We start from the raw sequence: 27,516 nt of genomic DNA, 5'->3' as shown, positions 1-27,516 counted from the left end.
CGGCTGGACCCTCTACGGTCCCTGAGGACGAGTCTGCACTAGATCCAGGTGACTCCCCTCAGTCTTCGGATGGGGAAGGGGAACCGGATCGCCCATGGCGACCTTCGCATCCTGATCAGTCCGCACCATCGGAGCTCAGTGCCGACATGCTTAACCCCGACAAACTTTTACACCCTCGTTCGTCGCAATGGGCTCCGGCTCCCAAGGTGGCGGCCTACATGGCGGCCAGGTTACGTAAACCCCTGGATCAGGAGGTGCGGAGCTGTCTGCATGCGGAGTGTCAGTGTCCTACCCTGGAAGGTAAGTTCGCGGTTACCGCTGAAATAGATGCTAAAATGACCACCTATTTGTCAAAATTTCAGAAGGATCCTAAGAAAGGGATTGATCGCTCATGGAGGGCGTGCCAAGATAAATTCTTGGATACGGCTGGGCCTTTGGCAAACATTTTAGACATGGCTGAAGGTGCCAAAACCTCCGGGACCTTAATTTACCCGGACACGCTCTCCGGATGGGCTCAGCGAGCAATAATATTCCTGGGGAATGCGAATGTGGCCATTTCTACGGAACGCCGCAGATCCATTCTCATTAAAATAGATCCCAAGTTAGGGGAGTTGGCCACTTCCGAGGCAGGACCGGTCGCGGTGGGTAATCTCTTTGGAGATCCCTTCGTCAAAGAACTTGGCAAGTTCGTAAATACTTTTAATTCCTTGGACAAAGCCCAGTCATCAATCAAACGCATTTTTTCCCCGCGTGTTTTTGGCGCAGCTTGTCGTGGCAGGGGGCGCTCGGCCGGCCGATTCCATAATAGAGCCTCCTTCAGGCAAGGCGAATCCCACAGAGGGCAATACCAGGATCCGGACAAGTTCGGGAACTTCTACCCGACTAGAAGTTTTCCCCGTTGCCGGGGTGGCAGAGAAGACGGAGGTCACACCTATCCCAAAGGTGTGGGTTCAACCTGCAGAGGGTGTGCGGCTGGGGGGCAGACTCCAATATTTTCTTCCCACATGGTCTTTACTTACCTCCGACGCTTGGGTCTTACAGACCGTAAAAGGGTTTCAAATCGAGTTCTCGGACATCCCTGTCCAGTCTCTCCTTCCCCGTCCCATAGTCTTTTCCCCAGATCAGAGACTGTTGATCGACACCGAGATATCGGACCTTCTAAGGAAAGGTGCGATCACTCCCTCCACTTTGCACCCCAGGGGGTTTCTCAGCAACATTTTCTTAGTGGCGAAACGAGATGGGGGCTATCGTCCAGTGATAGACCTAAAAGAATTCAACAGGTGGCTCACTTACCGCCATTTCAAGATGGAGGGCATCCACCTCCTGCGAGATCTGCTACAGGAAGGGGACTGGATGGTCCGGCTGGATCTGAAGGATGCGTACCTTACGATCCCAATTTTTGCGCCTCACAGGCGGTTTCTTCAGTTCCAGTGGGAGCAACAGATCTTCGAGTTCACCTCCCTTCCTTTTGGATATCTACCGCTCCGTGGTGCTTCACCAAGCTAATGAAGCCGGTAGTGGAGCGTCTCCGTTCGGAAGGCATACGGCTGATAATTTATTTGGACAACATACTCATTATAAGTCAATGTCCGCGAAGGCTGGTTTCCCACCTGGGCCAGTCAGTGTCCCTCTTGGAGTCACAGGGGTTCGTTATCAATGAGGCCAAGTTGGATCTTCTTCCCTCTCAGAGAATGCAATTTCTGGGATTCACAATAGACTCAGTGATGGCCACCTTGTCCCTGCCCTCCCGGAAGCTTTCCAAGATCAGACACGAATTGAGGCGCACGCTGGCGAGGCCCACGATTCTGCTTCGACATCCGGCCAGAGTGGTGGGCCTTCTTTCATCGTCAATTCAGGCGATATTTCCGTGCCCCTTGCATTACAGGGCCCTTCAGCGGCTCAAAGCCTTCCACTTGCGCAAGGGTCTCACATACTCACAGGCGGTTGTTCTCACGGAGGAGGCTCGGACAGAATTGCAATGGTGGGTCGAACATATGGAGGCTTGGAACGGCAGAGCGATCTTCGGTTCCAAACCGGACCTTGTAATCGAATCCGACGCCAGTGGCTCGGGTTGGGGCACTCGCTGCGGCGAAGTCTCTGCAGGCGGGGGATGGTCCTCGTCAGAGAGAGCCCTCCACATCAACTGTTTGGAGTTGATGGCGGGTTCGTTTGCAGTAAAGTGTTGGACGAAGGACAGGATCCAAACTTGCGTGCTACTCAAGATGGACAATGTGGCAGCGGTCCGCTACATCAACCATCTCGGGGGGACTCGATCGACTGCATTGTCTAACCTCGCCCGCGATCTCTGGGAGTATTGTCTGGCCAATCATATCTCCCTGTCGGCGGAACATCTTCCGGGATCGTCCAATCAAGTGGCGGATTGGTGCTCTCGCCACTGGAAAGACATCAGCCTCTGGCAGCTTCATCCCAGTGTTTTCAGAGAAATCCAGTCCAGATGCGGCCCATTCTCGGTGGACCTCTTTGCGTCTCGCTTGGACGCACAACTGCCGAGGTATTACAGTTGGCGACCGGACCCGCATGCAGTGGCGGCGTGTGCGTTTCTTCAGGATTGGAGCAAGGAGAGGGGATATGCGTTTCCCCCCTTTGCGATGATTATGAGAGTATCCACCCAGGTGAGGAGGCAACAGGCGGACCTGGTACTGATTTCCCCGACATGGAGGTCGCAAGCCTGATTTCCGGTTCTGATGGAACTTTCTTGGGATTTTCCAATCCCTCTACCCCTCAGTCCACTTCTTCTCAGAGATCCTCAGGGGAATCCTCACCACCTTCTGTCCACGGGTAGTCTGCATCCGATGGCCTGGCGGGTTACAGGCAACGCTGGAAAGTCCCAGGCCTTTCACAGCAAGCTGCCCTGTTACTCGCAAAATCCTGGGCTGACATCACCAATAAAAGATACCGTTCCGCCTGGTCTCAATGGAGTGGTTGGTGTATGCAACGGCAGGTGGATCCGGTGGGGGCGGATGTTGTCCACATCCTTAATTTTCTAGCTTCCCTTGCTAGTGAAGAGTTGGCTTATCGGTCAGTTAACACCTTTCGCTCGGCGATCTCGGCGGGCCTTGTTCCGTTAGACAATCGCCCGGTGGGAGAGCATCCTTTGGTCTGCAAATTGTTAAGAGGCATTAGATTGTCAACTCCCCCAGAACCTCGTTACTCAGTGTTATGTGATGTGAACAAGGTTTTACTCCTATTTCGTTCGTGGCCCTCTAACAAATATCTGTCACGCAAACAGTTGTCAGCCAAGCTAGCCATGTTGCTGTGCTTGATTTCTTGTCGACGAGTTTCGGACGTGAGGGCTCTAGATCTTTCAGGTCGGGTTTTTGCTCCGGAGGGAGTTACATTTTACATTTCTAGACGTACTAAGTGCAATTCATGCTCGGTGTCCTATCCTGCGTTTCCCGACGAGCCCAAACTTTGTGTGGTTCGAGCTCTCAAACCCTACGAGGTGGCAACGATAGATGTACGCCCTCAGGGTGTCCAACAGCCGTTTATTGCTCTTACAAAACCACACGGGGCAGTGCCGTCCCCTACTATTGCGCGATGGATGCGCTGGATTATGCAGGAGGCTGGTATCGATATCTCCCGGTTTGGAGAACATTCTGTCAGGGGTGCGATGGCGTCAAAGGCGTTTACCCTAGGAGCTCGTCTGAAGGATATCTTAAATGCCGCGGACTGGTCCTCGGATTCCACTTTCAAAAGATTCTACTTTAAACCTGTGGTTTCCCTGGGTTCTTTGGTAGTGGATAAGCTTTAAACTAGCCTAATCAGAAGCCTCCGCTCCTGCCATAGAATGCAAAATTTCCTAGCTAACGTGCAGGAAAGTTTCAATTCTATTAAGGAGGCGGAGGCGAGGATTAGCCCACCTGACCTTCAGTCTGACCCTCCCAGAACTCTACGTTCCGATGGTAAGTAAACCTTTTATGGCAATGTCTTGTTATATACCTTGGTGATGGTAATGTTAGTGATTCAGTGCTGTGCCCTGATGTTTATTATGCAATGTTGTCTTGAGGGAGGACTTTCATACGCTTAATTAGTCTCTTCTCCCGTACGTTCTGATTCGGGTAAACAGGAGTAATAGGAGGACTACTATGAAAGAGCCGCAGGAAGAAAGAGGAGGGTAGAGCGCCCGCAGGGGAGGATATGAGGCAGCCTGATTCCGGATTGGATAACGTTATTTGGACATTTTCACTTTTTACTTTCCCCTGTGTTCATGGGAAATGTAGTTTGGATTGAGGAGTAATGTTGTTATAAATGAGCTGCTGGAGTTAATAAAATGGAGAAAGTGATGCCTAATCCTCGCCTCCGCCTCCTTAATAGAATTGAAACTTTCCTGCACGTTAGCTAGGAAATTTTGCATTGTTTTTAATTTATCTTGTGATCACAATGTTTTAATGTATAATTTTATGGCTTTATGCTTATAAACCGAATTAAGTTTTTGAAAGGACGAAAGAAAGCCTATGAGGTCAGTTTGAAAAGCTCTGAGCGCTAGAAACACTGCTAGTAGCTCTAGGTGATTTATATGTAGACTTTTGTACTTTAGACTCCATAACCCTTGGATTGTGTGATTTTGTAGGTGAGCACCCCAAGTAGTGAGCGATGCGTCTGCTGTTAGCACTGTCTGTGGAACAGGGTCGAGAAAGGGCCGCCCTTTGGATAAATGTTGTGGGTTCCACCACTGCACAGAACGATGGGTGCGGCCATCTACCAACACTAGATTGGTCAACTGACCCTGCGACTGGTTCTACTGACTTGCTAAGCATTCTTGAAGGGGACGCATGTGAAGTCTTGCGTGTGGAGCAATTACGATTCAAGATGCCATCATCCCTAGTAATTGCATGAATACTCTTGCTGGTAATGATAGTTTGGGCTGAAACTGAGTGAGAAGGGACTGAATACTGTGAATACTGGCTGTACTGGGAGAGGCTAGAGCTTTTTGAGCATTAATCGTGGCTCCCAGATAGGTTTGAGTGTTGGAAGGCTGTAGGTGAGACTTCAACGCATTCACTGTAAATCCTAGTAGGTGAAGTAGGTGAATAGTGGTTTGAGTGTGTTGGAGACACATTTGGTAAGTGCTGGCTTTGATGAGCCAGTCATCCAGGTATGGGAAGACGTGGATGTTCCATCTTCTCAGATGGGCTGCGACTACTGCCAGGCATTTGGTAAATACCCTGGGAGCAGTGGTGACTCCAAACGGTAGTACTTTGAATTGGTTGGTGACCCACTATCGTGAATCTGAGGTATTTGCAATGAGTGGGATGAATTGAAATGTGGAAATATGTGTCCTTTAAGTCTAGAGTAGACAAAGTCGCCCTGCTGTAGAAGTGGGAGCACCTAATGAAGTGTCACCATGTGGAAATGCTCTGACAGTATGTAGTGGCTTAGTTCCCTGAGGTCTAGAATAGGTTACAAGCAGTCGTCCTTTTTGGGTATTAGAAAATAGGTGACATTTTGTGAGAGCGTGGTGGAATGTTTGGAGGATTGTTGGTAAGCTCCAGGCAATAACCATGTTGGATAATTCCTAACACCCATTTGTCTGTGGTAGGGAGATCGCTAAATGGGGAGAAATTGTAGAAGACGTCCATCGACAGTTGTTAAATGATCGGGGGGAAGTGTAGGCAAGTCACTGCTTGTTAGGGGAGGGGGAATTACGTGGTGTGGAACCTTTGTCCCTACCTTTGCCGTTGTTACCTCTGTATCCTTCTCTAAAGAAACCTCTTGTAGAGGAAGATTGATTGTTGCCTTTGTACGAGGCGGTAGTATTATCTGAGTAACACTTCGGACTCACCTGCACAACGTCCACCTACAACTTCTGCATGCTCTAGGCGCAATTTTAATCATGAGACCTTCACTGAGAGGCTAACTAACACCGTTCCCATGCTCATTTCTAATTCCAATTTGGATGCAGATAATTACGACAACTGGATTAGAGAAGCAATAGTCCAACTAGCTCCTTTAAAATCAGTTTCCCAACGCAGACACAAACCTACGGCCCCCTGGTATACAGCGGAGCTGAAAAACCTGAAATCAAAATTCAGGCGCACCAAACGGGAATGGAGGGTGCATTATACCACAGAAGGCAAGCTTAGTTATAATAAGTCAAAGTAGCTAAAGACACACAATTGATGGACGGAATGCAGACCAAATCAAAACATTCACCCCCAGTCAAGAGATCTGGGTTAAATCCATCATTCTTTTGCTCACCATGCCACCCCAGTTTAGACCTGGCTATATGCAAATCAGTCTTGACCCTGTGCCTCATGGGAACAGTCCAGCCCGAAATGCCAAGCCAGGTCCTCCCTGGACCGGAAACAAGCATCCTAGGACCGGTTTCGGAGTTTCACCCCTCTTCAGCCAGGATAGCTTGATTCCAGTGACACAGTGAGCCCAGGACTCACGTCTGAGCATACCTGGCTCACTTGGGGCGAGAAAGCCTGTTATTTTACACTAAAGATCCTACGGAAGATCCTACCATTTCTTACTATGGAGCTGAGGAAAGCTGTGGTGGTTGCTCTTGTATTGTCTCGCATCAATTATTGTAATGCGCTCTATTTAGGGGTTGACAGACAGCAGCTTACTAAGCTGCAATCTCTTCAGAATACTGCTTCCCGGACATTACTCAACATTTCTAAATTTAATCACATTTCTGGGGCCATTAGGAGTCTTCATTGGCTCCCTGTTAAGCAGCGTATTGAATTTAAGGCTCTTTGCTTGGTCCACAAAACCCTGTATGGCGGCGGTCCTTTTCCATACCGCAACTTATTTAGATGGTATTGTTCAGGGCGTTCACTACGGTCTGCCAATCAGGCCTTGGTTAAAATCCCAAAATGGAGGAAGGCCAGATGGGGTGGTAGATGCCGCTCATACTTGGCTCCCAAACTTTGCGATAGGCTACCTTTGGATATCAGATGTCAATCGGTTCTTTCTAAATTCCGAGGCCTATTAAAAACCTGGCTCTTCCAGGTCTAGCAGTGGATCTTATAGCTGTGGACTTACCCTTCTTTCTGTTTTCTCCAGCGCCAAGACGCCTCGGCAATCGAGCACTATATAAACCCCTATTTACTTACTTACATGGTTTTCGACCCTCCACGATAGAAGGAGCAACGAAAGGAGCCACGATTAGAAGGAGACTGTAGTGCTCCAAAGACTTGGCTTCTTTTGTATCTTTTTTCATTTTTTCCAATGACTTTTCCACTTCGGGCACGGAGAGATGCTCCTTGTCAAAATGAGTATTTAAAATAGACTGTTGGACTTCAGGTTTGAAGCCAGAAATCCTTAACCATGCATGCCTCCTCAATAACACACTAGTGTGGATCTCTCTAGCTGCAGCGTCCACTGCATCTAAAGCACATCTAATTGATGAATTGGAGATGAGCTTCCCTTCCCGCACTAAATCCTAAGCTTTTCTTCTGTGCTCATCTGGAAGATATTGGAGCAGTTGCTCCATTTCATCCCAGTGTGCCTATCATACCTGGCTAATCGGGCCTGGTTGTTGGCAATGCGCCAATGATTTTACCAGAGGCATCTAACAGTTTTGACTCTTTGTCTGGAGGGGGAGCATCCCCTGTAGTTTGTGAATTGCCCCGCTTACGGGTATTAGAAACAACCAAAGAGTCTAGTGGCAACTGCGCTTTAATAAAAGCTGGATCTGGGGGAGCAGGCTTATATTTTTGGTCTTTTCTGGGGGTGTGAATAGAAGCACGCACAGGGTCTTTAAAAATATCATTGGCATGTCTCATCATACCTTTGAGCATAGGTAGAGTTGGCTAGGCCTTTATGTGTTACTGAGTGTTTCAAATAAGACATCTTCCTCTAGAGATTATTGTGTAACTGTACTCCATGATATTCTACAGCTCTATCAAGTAATTCTAGATATCCCACATTATCCTCAGGAGGGGAAGGCTTTGCAGGGTAAAGATGTGGGTCGTTATCTGTGGGTGAATCAGTGTTCTAATACTTCCAGGGATCTATTGGTAAAATGTTGTCCCCCCGTCTCCATTACCATCATCAAGTGGTGGTGGTGGAGAGTTAGTTGGTGTAATGAGTAAATGCTCCAATGGTGGGGAAGGTGGTGCAGGGGAACATGGTGAAGGAGTATGAGGAGAAGAGTTAGTATCTACATTCTTCCTCTTTAGAGGAATATGATAAAGTGTGTCCTGATTCAGGTTTGCGTTTGCGAGGCAGTCTAGTAAGGACATGTCCTATATGTGGAGTTATATAAAGTTCCTTTTGTTTTGGGTCCGATTTTGGTGGTAGGATGTAGAAAATCGGATCCTGCAGCTTCAGAGGAGCATTTTTCAGTTGCGGCACCGAGGACTTCGGTGCCAGATGGAGTGAGTTTTTGGCGCGGTAGATTTCGGTTCCGAAGCCATCTTTGATTTCGGTGTCAACGGTTTTGGCTTCGAATCGGTTTTCGACTTCGAGCCTAAAGGTTTCGGCTCGGGCCTGACTTTGGTCAACTCGATCCCGAGCCGAAAGGCTTAGTGACGCGTTTGGGTGCTGAGCTGGATGGCGGGGCGTCAGAAACATTTTCTCAGGTGGGCCTCTCTCAAGCATCTGTCCAGGGCTTCTAGGATAGCTGGCCATTCGTCGTCCTCTTAAGAGGTTTGGAGGCGATTTTGCTATTTGCACGAAGAGTACACAAAAGGGGCTGTGAGAAAAGATGGGTTGAGAGAATGCCGTATAGTCCTGACATCACTCCCTTGTGGTGCCCCTAGATTGTCGGATAGGATATTGTAGGCAAGGACTGTAGGGACCAAGGGAGGGGGCCAAAACTACGTCTTAGGCAGTGTTGTATTTGCATGTAGCACCAGGTTTGCTGTGGATGGAGGCCAACTTCCTCCCTCAGATGACTGAATGGCTTAAGATATCCATTGAACAGAAGTTAGTCTAGGGTGTGAATACCTGCTTCCCTCCATTGAGGCCAAGACAGGGGCCGGCCATTGATGCATATGCCGTCATTACCCCATTGGGGTGCCCTTTCATGTAAGTGCAGGTCTACCCAGAAGAAGGCTGTGTGCCCGTACCCAGGCTTGGTGCATAGCATGCAGCACAGGGAGTGGGGGTGGTGAGTGGTGGCACAGCCTCCATATAGAGCAGAAAGCCCTGCACCGGCGGAGAACAGTTCCTGTTCGATGTGTACCCATTGTTGTGCCCCAGGGTGCCAGCAAGCTGGTACTCCAATTGGGAGAGCTGGGGGGCAAGGGTGTAGTGCTCCACCGATGGAAAGTTGACTGTCTTTTAATAATACTTTAACTATTTCACAATTAATTTACATTCCTATCTGTAACATTAACCTTAATGACTACCTTCATTGTTTAGTTCTCACCAATTTTCTTTAATACACAATAGTTTGCAACAACCATTGTCTAGTAACTGTAACAATAGGTAACGTATCAGTACAACATTATGACTTTTTGACTATTATTTATGGGAAAGGAAGGGAGTCTTGGGTCATTCTGGACTACACGGGACGGAAATATTTGGAATTGAAGATTATTTAGAATTTGCAATATTCAACTTACAGGACAGTATTAATTATAAAAAGAGGATGTCTCATAGCTTGGAAACCACTATGGCAGTGTGGGGGATTGGTGAAAATAGGAAAGTCCATTGGGGTAAAGAAGAATTGCTATACTGCTGCGTCAACATGAAGTGACGTCTTCACGTCCTCCATGATGGCATCCCAATCCCTGGCTTTGGGTTGTCTGCGGAGATCTGTCTTCCTCACAATGCAGGGCCTTTCTCTCAGCTTTCACCTATTTTAGAAGGGCACTACCTCAGTAACACCTATGCCATACGAGTTCCCCAAAAACGGCATCTAGGCCTTATAAAAAATTGCTGACGAGCATAATGGGTAAATTGGTGAAATTTAAAATTTGCGGTAAAATCACCATCTTGGAGAAGGAAATACGCCCAACAGGAGCAAGTGGCTGTTCGCCGTGAATGCCACCTAAGCAGAAAGAGCTGACACTGCTCTTGTAAGATTGCCATCCAACAAAACACTATCAGTGTGATATATCCTGATTCCAAGACATGCGAAAGGTAGTGCAGTCCCATTGAAGAAGGCTTTCCCTGAGTCTTACTTCCCTAATCAAAACAGCTGGAACAAACAGGAAAATATGTCCGTTTTATCTGAAGGCCAAAAAATAGTGGCAAAGTCTTTGAGGAGTTGTGTTACCTCTGTGGTGTGCACTCAGAGATCCTTAAGGCAGTTGAAACAAGTACTTCATGAGGGGTACAGTTAAGAGTACATACACATTCAGAGGTCTCAGCATGACACGCAGGATTCCACACTTCCAAAGTCTCCACCTATGCTTGTACCTACAGTTTCTGGTTGCACACACGGAGGAAGTACTTACCTTGGAACCACTGGTGTCTTCTGGAAGGGGTTTTGCAATGATATCAATGTCCACCCCAGAGCATCCGATGGGCACGTAGCTGTATGATCCTTTGGTGTAGGGCTGGCTGTGCCACGTAGACCGTAGCATCCGGACAGGAGGTGCCAACTCTGAATTTCCTAAGGCACGGATAAACAAGAGCAGTAAAATCATGTTTAAAGGAATCCGCATCTACAGCTACATTAAGTTAAAGAAATAGAGTCAGGTTTTAGAATACATCAAGGAGTTTTTATTCTTACAAGTCATCTAGTTGACGGTAAGATTAAAACAAATAACACAATTATTTGTCAGACAGCAAGTCCTATGCCAAGTAATTTTACCAACAGTCATAAAAGCAATGTGGAAATTTGACTTAACTTATTCCAGGATTTTTCTGTAATAAAATCAGCTCATGGAACATATACAGAATATCACAACAAAGACAGCATGTGTAAATCAACAAAAGGTGTTTACCATTCTACCACGGCAGCAAGATATTCGCCCAACAGAACAGTTTGTAAAGATCAAATATTAGTGACAATTATTTGAGAAAACACCACTGTAATAGAAAACACTCTAGTCCAGAAATAAGGTGCTTGGGCCAATCCTCGGCCACGGGGAAGCTTAACAGTTTTTGTGAAAGAAAGCCTCCCCTCTTTTGTCCAAAAACTAGGCACCCTATTGGTTCTGGGATAGCAATTTGCTTATAAGCTTATGGGCAGGAAAATATCATTTAATTTAGATATTATTCCCTAATACCTGTGTGGATTAAAAAAAAAAAAAAACATTTTAGGTGGCAGAATTTCAAGGGAATACAATATTTATTTCTGGTAAACTAAACATAACGAGATTTGCAGTTAAGATGCTCCAGTAATTTGTTACAGAGCAGTAGTCCTAAATATTGACCACAAAATATTTATGTACCAAAATATCGATGCCAAAATATCTAATGCCCAAATTTTGATTTTCTATACTTATACATTTATTACTAAAATATTGACTTTCAATAATATAGGAAGTGTAAATATTCCAGCTACCAAATATCTACAATACTGATATAGCATTTTAACAATACAGAGTTAACAAATAACCTACTATAAAAATGTAGTGCTGCAAAAATAATTTACAAAATATGCATTTTAAATTATTCTCATTTACAGTAGCTTAAAAATGTATAATATTGATACTTTTCTAACCAAACAAATTAAACATCAATAATTTAAAAACATTTAAGACTTAGGGGCAGATGTAGCAAGCATTTTTGCATTCGCAAATGGGCGGATTCGCATTATCTGCCCATTTGCGAATGCAAAAATTGCTTTTCCGATCCAGCAAACCTAATTTTGCGATTTGGTAACCGGTTACCGAATCGCAGAATGTGTTTGAGATCCGGTATTAGGAAGGGGCGTGTTTAGGGCGTCCCTTCCTAATAACGAATCGCATCGGTATGTATGAATGTTTTATGACCGCAATTGCGGTTGCAAAACATGTGCATGTTACCATCTACTTCAAGTAGGTGGTAACCCATTCGCAAATGGGAAGGGGTTCCCCTTTGTGAATGTTTCTGCCTTAGGGGTATATCGGGGCAAAAGCCCCCGATGTGCCACCTCCCCCTGCAGCAGAAAGCCCACTAGGCACCGACCTTTTTTCACAATGTGCCTAGCTGTGAATTTTGGGCTCTAGCGTAGACAGCACCTAGGGAAACCTAGCAAACCTATACATTTTTTAAAAACAGACAGCCAGGGAAATCGAGGATGGGGCGGCTTGTGTGGCTCTCACCAGGTTCTGTTACCCTGGATCCCTTGCAAACCTCAAACTTAGTAAAAAAAACACATTTTCCTTATTTCTGTGATGGAAAGTTATAGAATCTGCACAGATCCACAAACTTACACCCACCCAGCATTCCCCCATGTCTCCCAATACAAATGGTACCTCACTTGTGCGGGTAGCCTTAGTGCTCTTGACAGGAAACACCCAAAACGCAACGTGAGCACATCACATTTTTCCACAGAAAACTGACCCTTTATTTGCTATGTGCCTAGATGTGGATTTTAGGCTCTAGCTCAGCCGGAACCGAGGGGAACCTAGCAAACATGTTAATTTGTTTTAAAATAGACACCCTGGAGGATCCAGCATGGGGTGACTTGTGTGGCTCTCACCAGGTTCTGTTACCCAGAATCCCTTGCAAACGTCAAACTTTTGGGGGGAAACCACACATTTTCCTCACATTTCTTTGATGGAAAGTTCTGGAATCTAAGGGGAGCAACAAACTTCCACCAACACAGCACTCCCCCCAAGTCTCCCAATAAAAATGGTACCTCACTTGTGTAGGTAGACCTAGTTCCCGTAACAGGAAAAGGCCCAAAATGTACTGTGGGGACTTCAACAGTCTCGATTACAAAAAGACGTTGTTTTGTGAGCGAGTCACCTGCGTTTTTGATCCCGGGCTCGGCGGCCACCTAGAGAAACCTCAATCCCAGACATTTCCAAAAACTAGACACCCAGAGGAGTCCGGGGAGGTGTGACTTGCGTGGATCCCCCAACATTTTCCTACCCAGAATCCCCTGCACTCCTCATATTTAGCTGGAACACATCAAATTTTTCTCACATTTCTGTGTGAGAAAGTTGTAAAATCACTAGTCTGACGCAAATTTCCTACTACACCGATAAATATGGTACTTCACTTATGTGTGTGGGCCAAGTACCCGCAAGCAGGGAAGGGCCCAAAACGTATATTGTGGAGACATCAAAATTATATATCACAAAATGAGCTGGTTGTGCAATGGGGCACCTGCATTTTTGGTCCCGGGCTCGGTGGCCATCTGGGGAAACCTACTAAACCCACACACTTCTGAAAACTAGACACCCAGGAGAGTCCAGGGAGGTGTAACTTGCGTGGATCCTCCAACCTTTTCCTACCCAGAATCCTCTGCAAACCCAATTTAGCTGAACTGTCCTTCTTGCCATAGTCGAAGAACTAAGAAAATCCTCGATCAAGGAGGAGCAGTAGCTATCATCCTCCTCGATCTAAGCTCCGCATTCGATAAAGTCAATTTTAATATCCTTTCGAATAGAGTAATGTCGGAGTTTCAGGTGGTTTATTACCTTGCTTCAGCCCTATTTAGATGGTAGAACATTCCAGGTTTTTGCAGGAGATATCACATCCAAGAGCTTATCGCTCAGCTGTGGAGTGCCCCAGGGCTTGTCATTGTGCCCCACATTATTTAATCTGTATATGAGACCGCTCGCAGATATTATCCTGCCTCTAGTTGGCATGTTTGTACTCTGTCCAAGTAGGGACCCTTAATTCTAGTCAGGATAAGAGGATTATATGTCTAAAATAACCCCTGCTCACACCCTTGGTAGCTTGGCACGAGCAGTCAAGCTTACCTCAGAGGCAATGTGTACCGTATTTGCACATAACCCACAGCAATAAAGTGAAAACACTACAAAAGGACACCTCAACAGTTTTAGACAAATAGCCAATATTCATCTGTCTAAACAAGACCAAAACAATAAACAATAAAAATCCAATATACAGTAATGAAGCTATGCATTTTGAAATAATAGACTTAAAATACAGTTCCTTGAAGTGGATAGCTCCGTCTGGGGCTATCAAGACTTTGTGAACAAATCCAACAGTTCAGGCCAATCGCAAGGTCGCGGGCCAGCTACGGAGTCGGAAAGATCAGCAAACATACCTTGGAAATGCAGGGTGCCGAGGACCTTGCGATGAGCTCCGAAGAGTTGGTGTAATCGGCAGGCGTCAGTCCCGGAGGTCAGTGCAGGAGTCATTGGACCTTTGAAGACACACATGTCCTGGGCTCGAAAAATCCACTTGCCCGCTCGCATTTGCGAGTTAAGATTTAATTAGGGCAAGCTATTTTTAGGTCCTACTCACCCTTTCTGCCGAGTAGGAAGACAGACTGACTTTTGATCTCCGTCTCTGAAAGCAGAGCAAATGTGACATTATAGCATGATTTAAAGGCATCTTTATTGCTCACAAAGTGGATGCAAAAAGAACAATTGATGGGCAGAATGCAGAACATTGTCATACATTCACCCCAGTGCAGAGATCTGGGCCTAAATCCATAGTTTTTCGCTCGCCATGCCATTCCAGTTTGGACCCAGCCATATGCAAATCAGTCTTGACCCTGCGCCCAATGGAAACATTCCAGCCCAAACTGCCGGGCCAGGTCCTCCCTGGACTGGAAACAAGCATCCTAGGACCGGTTTCGGGCTTTCAGCCCTCATCAGCCAGGATAGCTTGACTCCAGTGGCATGGAGATCATGGCAAAGTGAATGAGCAATAAAAATGCCTTTAAATCTTGTTAATTTATCACATTTGCTCACAGAGGTCAAGTTGTATTACAGTTCGGTTGAGAAGATTTTTGATGTTACTAGACCTGCAGAGCCCTGGTGTTGCAGATCGAACTCCGTGAGGTTGAAGCGTGCAAGGCCCTCAGGTCATGGCGAGGGCAGTGGCTCGATGACGGAATTCAGCAAAGTCAGTGAGACCAGGGCTGCGGTGCGAAGTGGGGCTGTGCTTACAGGTCACAGAGCAGGCAGCAATGTCATTGCGGAAGCGCTGTCGCCGGTAGACCCAAGTCTGCGGTGCAAAACGGGGCAATGCGACATGTGGAGCCAACAGGTCGCGGTGCAAACAGCGGCATCAGTTGACGATCTGATGTCAATGGCCCCGGGAGGCCAAGGCTGCGGTGTGGACGGGGTGGTGTGTCGAATAACTTACGAGTGTTGCCCACAGGTCAGGGTGCAGGCAGCAACGGCGATGTCAGCGTGGAGCAGCGTTGGGCATACCAGGGCGGTGATTAGAAGCGAGGCGTTGTGAAGTGCGGTGCCCTCAGGTCACAGTGCAAGTAGCGTCTTGGTGGTGGCGGCGAGTCCAGGGTTGTGGTGCAAAGCAGGCAGAGCTCGCCAACAGGTCACAGAGCCAGCAGCGGCATTGCGGACGCCCTCAGATTGCTTTTTCTTCTAGTTGCAACAATAAACACACAGTTCCCAGTGCTGGTAGCAGATGAAGATAACGTCTTTGATGTTCCAGAGACTTCTAACAGGAGGCAAGCTCTACTTCAAGCCTTTGGAAATACTCAGGAAAAAAGGTTGCAGAAAGTTCAGTCCAGTCCTTTCACTGCCGAAGACAGAAGCAGCAACTGCAAGGCAAACCAACAAAGAAACACACAGCAACCGGGCAGTACTCCTCCTGGCAGCTCTTCCAGCTCTTCTTCTTGGCAGGTTTGTTACTCCAAAAGAGTTCTAAAGTTCTGGGGTTTTATGTCTAATACTTATACCCCTTTCCCCCCTTTGAAGCCTTTGTTCAGAAAGTCTCTCTGGCTCTGCCTCGACGGTCCAGCCACACTACAGGGGGTGGAGACAGCATTGTGCAGACCAGCCACTCTAGCCAGGGCACACCTTAATACCCTTTGTGTGAGTGTCTGGAGTGAATGCACTAACAGCACATGTCAGTCTAAAACAAGACTGTGAATCCACAAGCAGACAGAGGCACACAGGATGATTAAGCAAGAAAATACCCCCTTTCTAAAAGTGACATTTTGAAACACCCAGTTTAAAAACCACCTTTAGTAAAAGATGTGTTAGTAAATTCTGAGCTCAAGGAACATAATTCCATTCCTCTATCTTCTCTTAATTGAAAGTTACACTTGTAAAATGTTATGAGGCAGCTCAAATTATCACCTATGGGAAATACATTCTTTCAATAGTGAAAAAAAGAAATGCATAGTATCGGGACATGTAAAACACACCAGCACATGTCCTACCTTTCACATACACTGCAACCTGCCCATTGGGCTACCATGGACCTACCAAAGGGGTGACTTAAATGTAATTAAAAGGAAGGGGTAGGCCTGGCAAGCTGGTGCACTTGTCAACATGGCAGTTTAAAATTGCACTCACGGACACTGCATTGTGGGTATGAAACACATTTGAAAGGCTACTTGTGTGGGTGGCACAACCAGTGCTGCAGGCCCACTAGTAGCATTTATTTTAAAGGCCCTGGGTACACGCAGTGCACTTTACTAGAGACTTACCAGTAATTCAAATATGCCAATCATGGAGAACTAATCATAACACAATTTACAGTAGAAGCACTTGCACTATAGCACTGAATAGCAGTGAAAAAGTGTGCAGACACTAAATCATCGAAAACGAGGTCCAGCATTCCATAAAAACAGGAGGTCAGTAAGTAAAGACAGGAGAAACATGCCAAAAGATGCCAGGTCTAACAGCATGCAGCAGCCAATGATAGTTAAATTGCCAGCCCGAGACCAGGTATAGGAGTCTTAGCCCAGCATCTCTCACTTAGCATGGCCTTAAAAAGACCAAGGTGATCAACAGAGTATTGTGTCACTAACAGCTTGTCCAGCCGTATGTGCTGGTTGGTGCGCCAAGGGGTACTGCAGCGCCATGTGTCAACGTTTGTCAGGAGGTGCCAGGTTTAACTACATTCAGCAGTGTCTTCGCTCACTTTTCATCAGAGTCTGATTCCAAACGTTCAGTGTCGTGTTGAGGAGGGCTAGTGTGGGAGGATTTAATCCTTTAAAAAAGTTAATCGCCTGTTGTGGGGTTTGAAGGATTGTATCCTTGACAGGATGCGTTATTTTTAGACGGGGTGGGTACAGCATCCAAACCTGAATATTCAGTTGGTGCAGTTTCGTTTTATTTGGCAGAAAGGCATGTCTGGATGCCTGCACCACCACTGTGAAAACAGGGTTAAATGAGACACAGCAGCCTTTGTACTGTAGGATTTATTGTCCCTTACCAGCTGCAGGACTGCATCGCGATTCATGCAATTCAGTAGCTGGGCTATATTAGGCCTGGTGGGTGCCCCTGGAGTCGGACAGGGAACAAGAGCGCAATGGACCTGCTTCACTATCAACAGCTTGGAAAAGCTCTCCACACCAAACAGAGACATCAGCAATTATTCCACAAAAGTTTCCATTTTTCCAGTAGAGGTCGAGTCTGCCACTCCCATTAATAATAGGTTATAACTTCTGGATCTCACCTCTAAATCCTCATTCTTAGCTTTAATCAGGGATAGAACATTGTCCATTGAAGTAGCTTTTCGTTGCAGGTTTGATGGTCATCTTCCATGTAGGAAATTTGTTTGACTTACGAGAGGCAACTGTGATGTTGCTGTATTTTGTGGGTAATATTATTCATGCATGTGGTTAGAGTCTAGCTTGCTGTCAATAAAGGTGAGACTGAGCTGTATATTTTTGGGAAGCGCCTTCATGTCGATCTCACCCCTGGTAGGAAGGGGGGTTATCCTCCTGTGCTGAGGATACACGCCCCATCGTGGAGTCCTTCTCACTGCCTGTCCGTGCAGTTGTGATGACTGTTAGGCTATTTGGAACCTAAGGTTTACCCCATCTCGTCAGTCTGGCCGGCTCAGTAAACGCACAATGGGTCAGTGCGCCTCCACAAGAGGCCATGCTGCCACCCCTTACAGCAAAATTCTGCCGCTGGGGACGGTCCTTCCCAGGTCAGTGGTCCGCCAAACCCCGCAGGTGCTCGGAGGGCATAGGCAGCCTTGGGCTTCCACATATTAGGAGATTTCTGAGATCAGATGTGTTATCTCATATTGCAGCTCCCTCAGGTGTGTTCTGCCCAACTGTGCCACCACTCACTTCCCTCTATTCATGGGCCAGACAACATCGCAGGACTCCATGGCCCCAAATCACATAGAGAATGCCTGCTAGGTTTTCTGTGGCCACAGCGCCAGTCTGCATGTTTTTACTGTTACAGGTGTCTGCCCACCTTGGGCTCCTGTGAAGGCCTCCCGGAGCAGTGGCAGCAAGTGTCTACCTCAGTGGTTTAAGGTGCGCCCAGGTTTCTCACCTTGTGATTGCTTGTTCCGCAGTGCTATTTCCTACCAGCTGTCAGTTTTTCCACGGTGGCCTGAGCTGGTCCACGTCCTCATTGGGGTAGCAGCAGCGGGGAGTTGGCTATTCCCCGTCTAAGCACCCTCTCATGGAAGGGTAATCCCCCACAGTGCGGGTCGGCTAAGGCCACTGTCAGAGCTCAGGGGTGGCTGGGCTCTGCTTTCACCTCTATCATCTAACCACAAGCTTGTTCCATTCCACCCAGGGGCGCAATGCACCCAAAGGCGGCGATCATCTCCACTAAGCAACACCAATACAACCCTCATCTTCTCCAGGTCAGATGCCTAGACAGTGTCCATAGATGTACAGGCCATGCAAGGTTCTGGGCAGGTCGAGCTCCAAAAGTAGGCGGCCATGCTGGGATCAGGCCAAGCCATGCACCCATAAAGTGAGTTTATTAATGTAGTTTAGTGGTGCCATATTTTTGCAGAGGACACCATTTTAATAATACGGATGGTGTTTTAGTTGTCGGTTCATCTTGCTAATGTTCATTGCCCCTCCCAAGCAATGTCCCCGTGTCTTCTCTCCCAGTAGTTTTCGAAGAGTACAGGACACTGTGACGCAATTTGTTATTTTACTTAAAGAGCATGTATTCTGAATTAAACTTTCTTTGTGTACTGAATGTATCAAACTGAAGCACACTTCCACTCGATGTTCTGATGTAGGGTTGCTAGAATACACTAGTGAAGGAGTCTGTTTGAAAATGTTTAATATTTTGTTGTACATCTCCGGATTGTGCAGTTGCTGTGAAAGCTGATGGAGTTTTTTTCATTTTATTTAGAAATGGGTAACTGTTATATTTTTGTTATGGCGATCTGTTGGAAATGGGGGTCTCTAGTTGGCAGAGGTAGGTACCTTTGTCCAAATAGGGACTCTTGCTTCTAGTCAGGGTAAGGGGAATACACACTTCAGATAACCCCTGCTCACCCCCTTGGTAGCTTAGCATGAGCAGATAGGTTTATTCCAAAGGCAATGTGTAAAGTATTTGTACCAACACTCACAGTAACACAGTGATAACACCACCAATGGGCACCACACCAGTTTTGAAAAATAAAGTGTCTTTATCTAAACTTAAAGACCAAAACAACAAAAATCCAGCATGCAAGTGTTAAGAGAAATGATTTTCAATAGGTTTTAGCAACTGAGTCCTTAGGAAACTATGGATGTGTGATTTCTTGCAATGTACCTGTCGTTGCGACAAAATTCACTGACCCAAACAGCCGCAGCGATGATAAGAGTTGAAAAACAAAGAGATGCGTCGATTTTTGGAGACATTCGTGGATGCGATGGGAAAGTTCCGCTAGACACAGGAGAGCGGTGCGTCGGGTCCGGTCTGTAGGAGGAAGCGATGTGTTGATTCTGAGATGACTTCGATCCGCGGGTAATGCGTCAGGGAAAACTTGCCACACAGGGAAGATGCGTGGAAATCCGGGATGCGTCGACGGCGAGCAGCGCTGCGTCGGTTTCTTCAGCCGCGATCCCTCCATGTGTCGATTCTTGTAGCGGCGACAGGCACTACGTCGGTTTCAGCAGCGGAGCGGGAGATTCTTCTCGCACCACAGCATTGCGCCGGAAAAACTGTCGCAAGAAGAGCGATGCGTCGATGTACTTGTTGTTGCGTTGCTTTCCAGCTCCCATTAGCAGAAACAACCTCTAGAGGCCCCACACAGTCACAGGCACTCCTTGGCAGGTTAGAACTCCCAGCAAGGAAGTTCAGAGGAGCTGGTAGTGAAGACTGGTAGTGAAGACTTTGTGTTGCTGAGACTTTAAAATAGGAGGCAAGCTCTACTCAAGTCCTTTGAGACTTTCCTCAAGCAGGGAACACAGCACACAGCAAAGACCTTCTCCTTTCCTTGGCAGAAACAGCAACTGCAGGGCAACCCCAGACACACACAGCAAGGGCAGTAACCTTTGTGTTTTGAATTAACTAAACCATACCCTTATATAGCAGGTTATAGAGTGTAACCCATTAAGGGAGGTATACAGATATATGTTTTTTAATGTGTGGTGCTATGAATTTTTATGATTTATAATAAATGATTATGTTTTAATTAATACGTTTCACAAAGAGCTTCCTTAATGTGCAGATAGCATACAGTGTTCTCAGCAATTCCAGACAGTGAGGATAACAGCAGTCCTCGGTGTATTCTCTTGAGTTGTTTTTGATAAACTTTTCAATAGGGACACTTTGTTTATTTCTTCTGTCTCATTACTCAAGCATCTTTAAGGACAATTCACCCAATCCGTCTGCCTTAGACCCTCTTAATCGTTCCTTAGCTAGAGATACACCTACAGATCCTTTTAAGAACAGTAGCAATTCTTGTGCCCTGTTTACTGATGTCAGTGATGTACTCCTGGCCAGCTCAAAGAGTACTCCTGGTAAGGCTCCGGGCCCTGATGGGGTTCCTATTGAGGTCTTGAGACAACATCCAATTTTCTGGGCTCCCATTGCTGACGAATGTATTTTGAGCCATTCTTACAGCTGAAATCCCTTTCTCCTGGAAGAAATCTATCATAGTCCCCATTTTAAAGAAAAGTGACAAAGGGAATCCTACATGCTATCATCCAATTTTTCTTTTGGACTCCTCTGTCAAGATCTTTGGAAGGGTGATCCTTCACAAATTGGTCGATTATAAATGTTATCTTACCGATGTCCAGTTTGGTTTTCAACCGGGCATGGGCACAGTGGAGCCGTCTCTACACCCGTTTCTGAACATGGGAAAGTATGCAAAGGCCATGAATGGCTCTATACATCTAGCCTTCATGGACCTTTCTAGTGCATTCTATTTAGTGCACAGGGGTAGGTTGTGGGACCTTATGAGAAAAGCAGGGGTGGATAACTCATTGATAGAAGTCCTCATGCACCTGGACTCACTGTGATACCCAAGCATGGTATGGTACGGATGGGAAATGCACCCCCACTTTTAAGGTTGGTAAGGGGGTTAGAAAGGGCTGTATTTTGGCCCCTTTTCTTTTCCTTTTTTATATTAATGCCGTTGATCAAGTCTTACAGGTGAAAGGGAAGGAACGGCTGAAGAATAGATCAGTGCCTGTTCTCACCTATGCAGACAATGCTGTGCTTCTATCACGGCCTCCAAATGGACTCCAGATGCTGTTGGATTCCTTAAATGAGTTTAAGGACCTGAAGTTAAGGGTTAATCACAAGATATCCTTTGCTATGAACTTCGGTCCTGAAAAATACCCGCTCCTGCAGGTTCACCATCAAAGAGACTTTCATTACTAAAGCCCCAAATTTAAACTATTTTAGGAATTAAAGCTGGACACAAATTTTAAATGGGATAAGCTTTTGGTCAAGAGAAGGCTTAAGATGGAAAACGTGTGCGATGCTATTTTTAAATTTGCCAAGAGGATAAAACAAAAGCCTGTAATTGAACGTATTTCCCTTTATAAGGCTAAATGCCTCTCTCTAGGCACATATGGACATGGAGTTTAGGGGTATGTGGATTGTGATCTCCTACAAACCGTTGAGAATAAATTCCTGCCCAGACTACTGGCAGTATCTACAGGTAATGCCAATATTATACCTCACACAGAAGTTGGAATACCATATATTGCAGACGTGATTAAAATGGCGCCACTCCTATTATGGATAAAAATGTTGAGTCTCCCTCATACAAAAGTTTCTCACCAAGTCTTGGCGGACTGTATTAAATTGGATCATGAGGATAAAATTGGTTGGCTAGTTTATATTAGAAAATCACTCTTAGATTTGAAACGGGTAAATACGTTTCAGACTATGGATACTGAAGGAAGAAATCCCTTATCCATTTTATGTTATTCTGTTCCCAGAGCCCAATTTTCACGTCCCATCTTGTGTTCTTTTAACCTTAGATCAGCAAAATTGAGTCTGAAACTCATACAGTGTCTGGAAAGTGAGTTCACCTGCCAAGTGGTAATTAGGTATATATGTCATATACACAAGAACATTACAACTATGCAGGGTTTTGCCCATTTAATCCTGTAGTCTTACATTTTATTATTTTAGAAAAAATGTTGGTCTGAATTGTTTTATATTGTTGTTTGTTTGCGGGTATATAGCCTGTGTTGCTTATATTTTAATTGCATCTCAAGTGTTTTCTTTTTAACTTGCTCAATGTCTTTTTATGGCAAAATTAGTGAAATAAAGTATTTGGCTGACTGACTCGGGGGAAGCCGAGGACCGAGGAGTAGAATGGCAAACTGATCAGGAGCCCCGGAAGAAGGTGATCGAGCTCCACAGAAATTGAAACCGGCAGGGCTCATCTCCTGGAGCACCTTCAACTCATAAACAAAGACGGTAAGCAAGATGGTAAGCATGATGGCGACTAGATGAATGGCATGGTCACATGCCATTTCTCTACTCGATCTGTTGAACTTGACCTACTGCTGAGTTGGATATGGGTCTGTTATTTATTTCTTCGGCCTAGGGAGGATTTGTAGCTTTTAACGATACACTCACAGGAAAAAAAAATAAACCTTTCCAATGTTCTTACTGTGGTTGACTGTGGGCTACCACCCTGGAAACATGAATATCTCCACAGACAGTTGTCTGAGGATTTTTTGACTCCACCCACCTGTTGGGTGTTAAGGCTTGAAGATTTGCAGTTGTTTTCTTTTTGTTGATTACTGGAGACCACATGTTACTAAGAGATGTGTTCTCGTCCCTGGAAAGGATCAGCCACAGCCATGTTTTTTACAGACACATAAAGACCACTAATCCCAGAGTGTTGCAAATCATCACGTATAATGTGAGAGGCCTTAAAGTGTTAAGTGCTTGAATATATTGGGTCAACTTATGTTACTAGGTGCTAATATATGCCTACTCCAGGAGACCCACTTCTTGGGGCCAGATAAAACTACACTGAAATCCTGCATAATTCCACTACAATATCCTCTTCAATTGCCCTACCTCTTTCACAGAGACTAACCACAAATATGATAGAAACGGGAGATGTGTGGTGGTCAAGAGCCTTTGGGATTTATGCCCAGAATCCAGGCAGGAGAAATTCTTGAGGGATACTTTTCAGATTAGCATAGCTTTTGCAAAGGACCCATTGCTGTTAGGAGAAGACTTTAATATGGTCCTTAACGCATTCCATGAAAGATCACAAGACAGGACCACCTTTTGCACATCACAAATTAGATTGGTCTTTTTGAACACTGAAATCCTTTCAGAGTCATTGATATTTTTCGAAATTTTCTAAGGACAGAGGTGTATTGCGTAATTCTCTGCTCATATTATCTTCTTTTTTTCTGGTACAGTACACTCTTATAGAAGAGAAGGTGCCAATCGTTTGATGGAAGGAGGCTGAAACAAATATCCGTTACATAAAAATACAGCCATTAGTGGTGCTCATAACAAGCATCACTATAATAATGTGCCACTGACTACAATTATATGCTAACAGTGCATGTTATTAGCAAAAGTAACCATAATTTAAATAAATAAATATATATATATATATATAAACACACACATACATTTCACACACACAGAAGCCTAGTGTTACACAAGTTAACTTGCATCATGTTTTACACACTCACCAGTAAATCTCCGTAGGATCTCTATCATGGAAGTGGTAATTTCTACATCGGTGAGCGTCTCCATAAATTCAGATTCCTTGCCTGCAATAAATCCACACAGAACATGGCCAAACCTAAGGAGAAATTTAGATATACAGAGAGGGGCTGTTATAAGAATTGGAATTTTCCTAAAATCAACTTTGTTTGATCAGCCCTTTAACCTTGTCCAAGCAAGCATTTAATCTATACTGGTAAGAGAAATACGCTCTTCAGGGGGTGGTTAATATACTCCCAGAAGACATTAACATCCTGGAACAATTCTTTAACAACCTTCAACAAAGTCCATACCTTTGTCAGACCCTTAAACTTCACTTAGCACTTACTGTCCTAGGTCTGGATGTCTAACCCTTTTGATTGTACTATTAACTGATCGGAGTCTCTTCTCATGGTAGAATTCTAACCGCCTCCATCCAGAACTCTACCTGTATCCTAGCAGATTCTTTCACTTCTCAGAGCACATCATTTCCCCTCCTATGAGAAAACACCCATCTTCCTTACAGTCCTCCTAGCTACTCCTTCAACTCCAGTCACCTCAATGAATAGACTGTTATCTGCCACCAAGCAAGTACTTAACCACCATCTAGAAGGATATTACCCATTTCAGACTTTCGCGCTTGCTCTCACCCCCCACCCCCATCCTCCCCTTTGTCGGGAGGGCCTGGGTCGTGGGGAGGGGATACCACAGTGGATGTCCGCTGGTGCTGCTGTGTAGTTTATATTGTTTGTTTTTTGTAGGGTTTCCTTTCTCTTGTTCATGTGGGATTGAGGTATGGGCTGGCTCCTTGCTAAGCAGATGCTAAGAGATGTGTAGTCATATGTGGGAAATTATGAGAAAAATGCAACAGTTCCTCAGCCCCAATTGTGGTGGAATAATCCATAATTTATGAATGAGGGCGATCGTTGAACTGTAATCTACTGCTGTTTTTAACATTGACAAATGTACTGCATTGTCGTGAGATGTGATGTCCTACTTTCAATAAAAACATGTTAAAAAAACCATTTTCAGATCAGAGCTTAATTCTTAATCTCCACTGACCGGAACTGTTATACAACACCTTCAAAGAGGGCCATAATTTATAAGCAGGCTCTCACCATCCTATGAGCAAATTATAATCTCTTCAAAGAAAACCCTGAATCATATCTATGCAGACCTATTACATCCTCTGACAGGGATGTGGAATTCCTATAGCCCGATGCCCAGGACATATTGTTTGGGGTCAAGGGCAATAAGTTTTCATGTGTATTTTGTCCTTGGGACAAGTAGGCCCAACCCCCTACGACACAAACCCTTTGGCTGCCAGTTTACCGTACCACATTATGGATCAGGAAAGGGCAATGTCTGCAGTTAAGGTAATATTTGTGTCCATGTGTTAAATGCTGTTCAAGCTTGTATTTATGGTTCATTAACGCAAAGCCTTTATTATTAGGGTGAGCACTAAAAGTAAATGTTGTAAGCTCGGCCTGCACTACTGACGGTGGTTCCAGTATAAATGTGTACACACGTTTTCGAAGTTTAGTAATATGAGGCTATGTATAATGCTCCCAGAATGCTCTCTGATTATATGCAAATATTTGTCGAAGCTTGAAAGCAAGAGTGATGATTCTTTGCTTTCAAAATAAAATTTTCCCCAAAAAATGCAAGTAGGTAAAAAAGACATTTTGCTAAACTACTGTAAGATTTTAGGTACCATATCTTTGCAGCATCATTTAGTAACATGTTGACGTATGCTTGTATTTCCCAAAAATATTCATAATGGAAAAGCAGTGTAACCAGTTTAAATACGAATGTGGGAAACAAAAATTAACAAGCATTGGCAAAGCCAGTAAGTCTGAAATTGGCGGTCAGCCTTTTGGTTTTGTCAATGCGTGACTTGTTTAGGCATAGTTTTTGTAAAACCTTATAGGTGTGGGAGCTGCTGGGCCCTTACCATTCTAACAAGCATTGGCAAAAGCAAAAATAGTTTTTGGTCTCAAAAAGCACACATTGCCACAGCAGTTCAGGGCCCTGACCCAAATTACTTTGTGTGCCAATATGCTCCTTGTAAAAGAGCAGAATACTGACACTTACAGTGAAGCTAGCTGATAGACCGAGAGAGAGAGACAGAATTTTATTGAGCACAAAAGGTCATGGTTGACGCCAGGCCGAATTAGAGGCCCAATTATTAAAGAAAGTCTCAAAAGTACATCCATGGTATATATCCTTGCATTAAGTGCATATATACAGTTTGTGAATTCACAATAATTTACAGAAGTAGGCCAAGAAATAGTACTCCTAGAAAATATTTGTGAACTGCATTTTAGTGTGAGCAAATGTGCATGTGTAGATTTGCTCCTGTAACAATCTGAATGTTTTAAGTTCACTTTTCCTCCAACCACTTTTTTTCCCAACCCTGGAAGAAGTTTTACGTCTGCCCCTGTCAGGAGTACATTTCCAACTTTTTTCAGTACGGGAAAAGATTAGAAAAGAGTTGGTGCAAACTCTTAAAACACGCAAGTTAGTAGGTTTGCACAGACTCAAAAGGGCATTCCAACCCTTGAACTATTGCTTACCACTACCTTCAGCCCCCGTATGTAGACCTGCAGAAACGTAGCAACATAAGGGAATTGCTAGTATTCAACCCTACTATGGTACGAGCCCTGGCATAATTAGAGAGGCTATGTCAGGACTCTTATATAATGAGATTGCTGCCGTAATTTGTCACCGCATTACATGGCACAAAAGGGACAAGGGGATTTTGTTACAGGACAAGTAGATTTATGAGGCAACCTGCCCCATGGACAAGTAGATTTTTTATTACATTCCACAACCCTGCTCTGAGTAAATGCTTAACCCAGGACTAACCAATAATGATTCTTCTCACACTACAACGGTAAACTCCAACACACGGATCATTTCCCACCTATGCAGACTAATAACTAATCCTGAGAAGACCCTTAAGCTCCAGAGCCTCGGTAACTTCCTAAGACGTGACCCTTGATCAGAACTGACCACACCCGCAGGATCATTTTCAATTTTCATATTAATTCATTTGCATCACACACACTAAACAAATGTCTTCAGAAGCCTTTGCTTTGCTTAAATAAAATTATTTGCTAACAAGTTACAATGTGCCAATGGAGCATAGCTAAATATTATTAGCTTTTTTGAACCTCAGCAAAGGGTGTATTTTTTTGATATCTCCTGACAAAGAGTTCATCATTTGTGGGGAAAGTACTGCAAACCCTGGTGTCCGATTTCCAGTGTAGTTTTGTGCTTAGGAACTTGACTGCCTGACAACAACAAGTGAGTCCACCAGTAGCACAGGAGTTTTTCTTTCAAGCTGGCTAGGCTTTCCTTTGAGGCACTTAAAAACCATCAATACATGTGATGTGCTCTTTAGAACAAGACCAAAGTGGGACATCAGAACTGGGCACAATATGCTAGATTTGGCCTAAAGACCTGGAAGGAATGGTTACTTACTGGCAGTCCTCGTTCTGCCTTGTAGGAACCTTCATTGAAGTCATAAACATTAATATAAATCCCCTCTGCACATGTCGACCCTGGAACACTTTTTAGATATTTGTCCATATGTCCATATGAGTATGCAAACAGGGTTCTACTGTCCATATGTGGACTGGCT

General features: G+C 45.1%; 1 protein-coding gene across 2 annotated transcripts in view; it reads right to left on the bottom strand.

Moving 5' to 3' along the window:
• PAOX (polyamine oxidase) overlaps positions 1-27,516 on the bottom strand; it is a 382,337-nt gene that overhangs the window by 44,648 nt on the left and 310,173 nt on the right. For both annotated transcript variants that reach the window (XM_085608703.1, XM_085608704.1), the window contains exons 6-7: positions 23,858-23,970; positions 10,377-10,534 (exon numbers count right to left, since the gene is read on the bottom strand). In XM_085608703.1, the coding sequence (XP_085464829.1) occupies positions 10,377-10,534; positions 23,858-23,970 (271 nt within the window). The remainder of the gene's footprint in view (positions 1-10,376; positions 10,535-23,857; positions 23,971-27,516) is intronic.

This window comes from Triturus cristatus, chromosome 1_2 (assembly GCF_964204655.1).
Source record: "Triturus cristatus chromosome 1_2, aTriCri1.1, whole genome shotgun sequence".
NCBI classification, from domain to species: domain Eukaryota; kingdom Metazoa; phylum Chordata; class Amphibia; order Caudata; family Salamandridae; genus Triturus; species Triturus cristatus.
Note: the sequence above shows the minus strand (reverse complement) of the source record. Positions and strands in the feature narration are given on the sequence as shown.